The following is an 8,552-nucleotide window of genomic DNA, read 5'->3' on the forward strand; positions in this document are numbered from 1 at the left end:
AAAGGGTTCCCAGCAACACTGCCCATAAGGAGATGTATGCTGCAAAAGTAAAATGCTGATGCCTGATAGAGAGATATGGAGCAAAGTTGACTTCATAGGACAGTAGATCACAAAGAACTGAGTTCCAGAAGACCGAGCCCATAAGAATGAATACGTGGAAAAAGGCTCCTCTCGTTCAGGATTAAAGAAAAACGTCCAGCACAAGGTCCTGGGGGCCCACTAGGAGAGGGGAGGAGGCATAACAATGATGCATCTCCCCAACATCTGCACGCCAGCAGTAGGCGGTCAGGGTTCATATGTAAAACAGTAAGAGTTCGAAAGGATAGCTCGTTGAACAAATACAAGCTTTAGATTTAGTAAAAGTATTCAGGGACTTCAAAGAAGGCTCCCTAAATGCATTCTAGCATTGGGCCTAGGTGAACTTGCACACCAGGTCGATACTAGGCTTAAGTAAGGTGAGTAGTACCCGAGCCAACTCTGTACCTCCGCAAGGAAGGAATAGCTTGGAGTTTAACACCTTCACGCTGCAGCAACACAGGAACTGGTACCTGGATTCATGGTTGTGGTGACGAAAGCGCAGACACTGGAAGGGAACTTGCAGCAGCAGTCTGCAGTAAAGGCTTTCAACAAAGCATTCTTCAAGGATTCTAACGGCTTTGCGGATTTGGTGCCATTTTACAGGTACCTGGTGAACATTCAGCACTGGGTCCGATTCTCCATCTGGTCCTGCACTCTGAGGGAAACTCGGGAATTCAAAGCATGTCTCTGGAGGTCCTGCAGGAGTCAAATGTTTCGTCTAATCTGACTTTGGAATACCATGCACTCCACACAGGCTCAAGATACCCTGGTATTGGAGGTTTGCATCACAGCAAGGTTGCAGCACGTCGAGGGATGGCTCGTGTTGCAGGTCTTCACAAGACTAGTAAGTCTCACCAGCCTCTGGGTAAGGTTAGTCTTCGGAACCCATAGGTCGCTTGTCAGGAAGGGTATGAACAGGCTCCGGCCACACCGCAGGCTCTGCAGTCGCTGGAATCAGTTACAGCTGTCTTTTCTTAAGATTTTGTTTGTGGTCGACTTGTCTTCAACTTCCAGAATCAGACTTTTATACAGGAACCCTCGCACAATTTCTGCAAACACTCACTGCAGTTTACAGAAAGGGGTGGGTGGCTGTCCAATCAGGACAGTCCGCTTCCCAGTGGTTCTGCTTCCTTTCAGCCAGACAAGACCACCAAGGGCTGCAGAGTTTCAGATGCCTCCCTCACTTCCTGCCTTTACATACAATTTGGAGCCACGGCGGGAAACGCAAAGGGTGCCTGCTGAAGACAAAACTTCAACCAAAACCTCCCCCCACCAAGGATGGCAGAGGAAGACCCAAGAAACGGGCATACTCGAAATGGTGAAAAAAGAAGGAAGCCACCACTCTAGAAGAATGGTGACCCTTCTGTGCAGTACAGCGGCTGATTTGACAACTTGCGAGTAATATTAACATAAAAGTAGATTCACTGCCATCAGCCATTAAGAGTTAGCTTGCCATTGTAACAAAAATGTTACTAGGCCAGTGAGAAAGGGGATAGCATGCATTGCCCCAGCTTTCACAGTAAGGTGGGGTGTGATGGTCGCATATATAAAATGTAAAGGGTGGAAATCCCACTTTACCGTGGGGAACAATAGTTCACCCAAGTACATTAAGATAAAATAAAGGGAAGCCCCCAAGGGCAACCCAGCAACACTGCACATAAGATGTGTGCGGTATCTGGACTTTACATCGAAATTGTATTCATTAAATACATTTCCATCAATGTATTCATTGAATTACTTTTCCATCAAAAAGCATATTCATTGAATACATTTTGATGGTTAATTTCGATGGATATTGTGGGTGGGGTAGGATTTAGAGTTGGGGGTAGGATTTAGAGTTGGGGGTAGGATTTAGAGTTGGGGGTAGGATTTAGAGTTGGGGGTAGGATTTAGAGTTGGGGGTAGGATTTAGAGTTGGGGGTAGGATTTAGAGTTGGGGGTAGGATTTAGAGTTGGGGTTTGAGTTAAGGGGGGTGGGCGTTGGGAAGGGCTCGGGGAACCCCAATATACAGTAAATATTAAGGTAAGGGTTGGGTTGGGATTGGATTTAGGGTCGGGTTTGGGTTTGGGATTCGGTTTAGGGATGGGGTCTGGATTGGGTTTAGGGATGGGGTCTGGGTTGGGTTTAGGGATGGGGTCTGGATTGGGTTTAGGGATGGGGTCTGGATTGGGGTTAAGGGGGGGTGTGGATAGGGACTGGGGGGACCCCAATATACAATAAACATTCAAACGTTACAAGGAGCTGGCCAGTGCCGAAATTACAGCACTGGACAGCTCCATGTAACGTTTTAACATGCAAAATAAATGCATCGAATTGCAATAGTTTACATTTAAAAGTATCTAAACTTGCCCATTCCTATATTCCATGGATATGTACTTTTAATGTAAAACATAGCATTTTGATGCATTTGCTTTGATGGTTTCACTGTTCGATGAATCTTTTTTGATGAAAAGACCATAAACCGTTGTGTGCTGGCATAGAAAATGCAGTCAGCCCAAATGTTGGAACTATAAATCCAAACGTACACTAGCCAGAGACCTAAAAAGGCCACTCATAATAAGGGTGAAAAAACAGGGCGAGAGTGGAAAGACTCCCACTCGCCCAGGAACAAGGAAAAATAAATCACCAAGTCAAGCAAAAAGTTCGGGGGTTGACGCATGTGCAGAAGATTTGGCACATTATTGAAAATCCTACCCGATACTGGTTGGACCAACTAGTCTCAACGCATTCTCGAGGATCCAGTTGTCCTGAACCTTCAAAATCGTCACTGGACCACCTGGTGGACTGACCAGCTCTCCAGTGTGCTACCTCGCTAGAATAGTCGCTGTTTCCACATTCATCGCCAGAACTTGTGTGTTCGTCCGCTTGTGGTACAACTTTCCTTGCTGCAGAATTTCAGCCTCCCAGCTTCCAGGGATCTTGCGTTGGACGGTCTTTTTCATCCAAGACTGGAAGGAGGCATGCCATAGTGTATGTGCCCTGGCCATTGCTGGAACTCACATTCCCATGTCCTGTAGGTCTGCATTGGTGCCGTCTGCATTTCTTCATCGCAGAGGGTTGCACTCTGCTCCTGGAGCCGACCGGAAGGATCCTTGCAAACACCTCCCGAATGACCCATCCAGTCCTCTGGGGCAAATCGGTGTCTGGGGAGGTAGTGAACGCATAGCACTTGTCTTCCAATGTTCTCCTTGGAAAAACCTTAGAATAAACTTGCAGTATTTAATTCCACTGTTTTTTTAATTTTTACATCTAAAGCAGTTGTACCTGAAAGAGAAACACATTTTTACCTACCAGTAGCTTTTGTTGAATATCCAACTTTCTACCAATGCAAGAAATGTACCTACTTTCTGGAGAGAAGCATTGACATTTGGGCACAAGCACCCATTCTTTGTAGGGATTGAACTGCTGAAGCTGGGGCATATTTCTTTTGACTTTGTTCCAACATACTGCATCCCTTAACTTTAGTTGATTGAGCTATGTATTTTTTCTAAGAACCTACGGTGACTGTATAAATGTGTAATTGAGTATTGTGCAATTACACCCGCTAGTTTCATTTTTGTGTGTTTTGGGCTTACAAGAAACATAATATTGGTGTACTTATCCATCTGATTTGTGTGTGAACTTGTAAAGACTGGAGAGGGGGGTGTCTGTACTTCTGCTCTCTATATGGTAGAGGAGAGGCACAGAAGACCCAAGCCAAGATTATCTATTCGGTAGCTATGGTAGGCCTAGCTTCTCAGGTGATGCAGACTGGTTAAGTACAGTGTAGTCCCCAAGCACCCACAAATTAATGTCCGCCCACTGTATCGGTTAAAACAGTCTTTAAATAATATTCAAGGTTATGTACACTATAGCAATAACTCACTTTGCTCAGAAAATCAACAATGGTAAATATATACAGTTCTACAGTGGTACCACAAATATTATCAGATCTCATTAAAGTGCATCAACTATACTGTCAACATGTCACAAATATCAATAAAGAGGAAAGCAGCAGTAGAGAGAGGAAGGAAAGCAAGATGGTTCAACAATTGGCAGAATATTGGCCTCTACCACGTAGGCACAATTTTGAGTGGAGATCCCCCCCCCCCCCAACATGGGCAACCTGTAAAGCAAATATGTATCGCAAGCCCAGTCCATGTATTGTTCTGAGTCTTAGTTCCCTCTACAATAGTTCTACAGCCCCAAGGTACCTGGAATTGTAGTGTTCGTCGATGGGAAATAGACGGCCCTTCTTGAGTGCCCTCCTTTTAAGGCAGGAGTCATGGGTCGTCGAACCTTCGACGGAGAACAGGGTGAACTACGGCTGTGAATTTGCAGCTTCGTTCCTAGCAGTGTTTGTCGATGATGGAGCGTTGGAGTCCTGCAAGGAAGAGGCGTGCGGGGCACCTCAGTGACGATGGTTCTGGATCGCAAAGAGATGAACTGTGTCTCAGCAAGGGCGTCGAGTCGCCAGCGTCTCTATGGTCTTTAGGTGGCGGGAAACTCGCCGGCAGATGCTCCTCGGCGTGTCGACGGTCGGGCTTTCTCCAGCGGGATAAAGCAGGCAGCGATGCAGACTCGGATCAAATGAAGTTCTTAGGCAAACTGGAGCACGGCGGCTCCAGTCAGCGATGGCAGTCGTTTACAGTGGCGGACAACAGTCTAGGTGCTTCTCTTTGGGATTCCGCAGCAGTCCCTGTCTGTTTGGCAGCCTGTCGTAGGTCTGTCTACCAGGGAGCTTTGGCAAAGATCAGCTGTCGCACGATGGCCCCTCGTAGCTCGGGAAGAGGACGCCTTACCAGGTCCTCTCTGGGTCAGTCCTTGGAGACACAGCAGCTTTCAGATTGATAGAGAGCAACAGCAATTCTTCTCTTCCAGCAGGGCTTCAAGGTTAAGCTTCAGTTTTACTCCAGTTACTCTTCGTAGTGGACTTCAGCTTCTGAACACAAATTCTAGCAGTGAGAGGCCCCCCCGATATACTAGTTGATCTCCCATTCATTCTGCTGGGTCACACTCAGGCAACCAATTGGTCAGAAGGGCATTCATGCAGGCAGGCATCCAATCAGGTGCATAGTGTATTCAGGCCATTCACTCCTCTCCAGACACTCACGTTATGTGTATTGGTACAAGTACCCAGCCATTCAACACTCCACACTGCATTCATACCAGTTTCGGACAGGGCTGTCTCAGTCATTGTGTCAAACACCAGATACTAGACACCCACAACACAGACTGCGTATTCGTCACACTCCATTCACCCAGGTCCCACCCACAGGGTGTACCCACAACAGTCAGTCACTGGGAAGGCGACAGCCAGTCTTGCCTGGACTTCACAACACCATATATGGAACTTCCACCCAACAGCCGGTCAGGGGGAAGGGACAGAGTCAGGGCTTCCCAGGACTTTGGGAAAACAAGGTAATAGGCAATAGAAAGCAAGAGGCCACGGGGGGCATCTTGTTTCCTATCAGGAATCAACTGATCCCAATGGCAGGGCCTGGGTATCCCACAATGGAGGATACTCGGAGCACCTGTCAAATTCAGCATGGAGCTGCCACCAGCCCATACCCTGCTCTGTGGGCCACACACAGGTGCCCAAAAACATACACTAGGGGCACAGGGTTGTACCCCCGCCCATGGGTGCCATAAGGGTATCCCATGGGTCTGTACACAAACCAAAAGAGCTGCACTGCCATGAGTCCCACATGAACCCCTGCGCGGAAAACACGACCGAACACACTATAGACAGTCAAGGATACATGGGCCCTGTCCCTCCGATGCATTTCCAGCATCACAGAACTCCTTGTGGGCCTCTGACTCACACTCCTGAGACTAGCCTTGACTGCTCTCCACTGCTACCTTGATTGGATTTTGGCTAACCTTTGTTACCCAGTAGGCTAGAACGAGGGTGACCGCCTAAAATTTGTCCAGGCCAGATTCTAGAAATCAATCTTCGAACTTGCACAGTTCGATGGTATGATTCGGAAGTCTTGGTGGTAGCAGAAGTGTGAATTTGTGTAATGACCCTAGGTTGTTTTCCTGCCTCACTGACGTTTTATTTTATACTCACTGACGTTTTATTTTATATCTTTTGCAGGACTTTCTTCAGTGCCAACCCAGTCTCCATTGGGACCTCTTGCAGGATCGCCAGTCATCTCTGCCACAAATAGCCTCGGGACGCCAGTCACAGCCACAGCGGGTGCACCACAGTAATAGTGGCATCTTTTGCTGCTCACACAGCGGAGAGTGGGGACTCTTCACAAGCTCCGTGCCTGAGCAGTTGCTTGTGGATTTATAGTAGTTCTGTCATATCTTAAATAATTATAGGATGATTTTTTTTTTTGTACATGAACTTTTTTTTTGTATTTTCACATAGGCCTGCAGCTGCCCCCTGGATCAGCGAAAAGGCCTCCAAGAGAAGGCTTTACTTTTCAATTTAAGTGAAATATCTTCAATCCTTCAAGAGCAAAGAATGTTCTCCTCCCACCTCCTCCCCATTTTCCAGCTTCCTCCTGCAGTTTGGATTTTGTCATGTTCTTTCCGTCTCCTGTTTTCACCCAACTATACGTTTTTCATTTTTCTCTGGAGCTTAAAGGACAGCATCTTCAGTTTTTTTTAACGTTATTGGTTTATTTTGGAAGCCAAGCCCAGAGGAAGTGGGGAAAACTTGACCAAACGTGTATGCAGGTGCTACTGCAGCAGGATCCAGGCAGTGACCTGCAAATGTGAAATGGTTCTACTCCCACACTGTCTGCCCCAACCCCTCCTAAGAATGTAGCTTGCCTCTTCCCTTCCTGGTATGGAGTGAGTGCCTGTGTTCTCTCCATGACTGAATCCTACAATTTCTTGCCTGCATGTTTTTTTTTTAAGCTTATAAACTGTAAATCCTGTTGACATTGGAGAGCAGGGGCTTCTTGTTGTGTATAGTTTTCAGAGCATAGATTTCTGGAAGCTGACTGCTAGCCCACATTCTCCTGTCATACTTAAGTTGGTTTGTCCCGGGATTTCAGGATATTTTTTTATCCTTTATATAGCCAGTTAGATAGCTGGTACCCCGAGGCCAATGCCATCACGTCAACGTTCTGGGCGCCCCAAGCGCCATTCTGTGTTTTGGATTGTGCAGGCCTGTAAATACTCATTGAACCGCTGGCAGTGGCTCGCAGCTCGGCTTCACCAATAAACTTTGAATCCTCATAGGGAGGGGGTGGGGACATTTGTTCATCCCTGCAAACCCGTTCTGTATATAGTCACCCTCTGTCCTCCAGATGTGAAAGATCCAGTCATGGAATTCTTTGGTGTAAATAAAGGTTTGGTTTTATTTATCAAGGTTGACATCTCCTTGTGAAAAATGTTCTTGCTGTCTTATGTCCACTCTGGAGGGGGTTGGGGATATGGATTTTTCATTTTTTAAATATTTCTGAGCTGAGGCATGAGACTTATTAGCTCTGAGGAACGTGTGGATATAAGAAGTCCAAGTCCCTGATGTAATTTTGTAAGTGGAGTAAGCATGATAGTTGTTCTGCACCTTGTAACTGCATGCTGAGAATGAGACTAGTGACTGTTGGTAGTTTCACCACATTCAAGTTTACTTCTGCACCTCATCCCAAAACTGATGGTGCTGTTAAACTGTTGTGCCTGTTGGAAAGTTTATTACATTATGAAAAATAACTTGCATCATTTTACATTTAAAAGCCCTGAAGCTCCAAGTATGTAGTGAGGGACCTGTAAATGAAAATCATTGCTAAAGCGATGACTGCACAGTTCGATTATTGTGCCAGGTGTGTGTGTGTAATATGTTAGAGGGAGGTGAAACGGGCTGGGGTAGGAGGCAATGAGCTACTTTCCTGCAATGTTTGCCACATGTACATGCTTAGCCGCTTTCCCTTTTAAAATTTTGTTTGCAGACAGCCTTGTGAAATGTAAGCTCAAAAAGCTAGCAAGATAGCATAGACTTTTAGGTAAACTCTTTTTGTAGCTCCACAAAGAAAATTCATTCTGCCCATTGATTAATGAGTCTTCAATCAAATGGCATTTGATGCCATCCGGCTCAATCCTACAGTTCTACAATTAGAAAAGATCAAGGCAAAGACCATGCGAGCTTTGACTGACACACACTACTAGATTGTCCCTCAAAAAGATGCAAGCATTTAAGAGTATCAATACATTTATGTAAAGCAGGATTCTTATGTTCAGATCCTCAAACACTACAGTCTGTACTCTATAAATTTCAGCCTCCAACCCCTCTCCAAAGAGACTGCTTCTCATTTATATCCATGTTTCCAATTGTGACACATTAAATATTGTGTGGTGGATCCCTACAGAATTAAGCCCTGAGCCTTGTTTTGGTCTCCTGTAGTTTACTGCTGGTGATGCACCTGTGGAGAAAAGTTCACATCTGTGCACTTGCAAGCGATTGTATATATCTTCCACACCAGTAGAAGGTATTGCTCGATAAACCTTCATGAGACAGACTTCAATACATTTTAAATTC

The 8,552-nt window shown here is 45.9% G+C and overlaps 1 protein-coding gene across 2 annotated transcripts in view; it reads left to right on the forward strand.

The window, feature by feature from the left end:
• Window positions 1-7,387, forward strand: part of CSNK2A1 (casein kinase 2 alpha 1) — a 373,872-nt gene extending 366,485 nt beyond the window's left edge. For both annotated transcript variants that reach the window (XM_069650948.1, XM_069650949.1), the window contains exon 13: window positions 6,159-7,387. In XM_069650948.1, coding sequence (XP_069507049.1) covers window positions 6,159-6,274 — 116 coding nt within the window. In that variant the 3' untranslated portion in view covers window positions 6,275-7,387. The remainder of the gene's footprint in view (window positions 1-6,158) is intronic.
• The last annotated feature ends 1,165 nt before the right edge of the window (window positions 7,388-8,552 follow it).

The sequence above is a fragment of the Ambystoma mexicanum genome, chromosome 3p, assembly GCF_040938575.1.
Source record: "Ambystoma mexicanum isolate Mex_15411 chromosome 3p, UKY_AmexF1_1, whole genome shotgun sequence".
In the NCBI taxonomy this organism is placed as follows: domain Eukaryota; kingdom Metazoa; phylum Chordata; class Amphibia; order Caudata; family Ambystomatidae; genus Ambystoma; species Ambystoma mexicanum.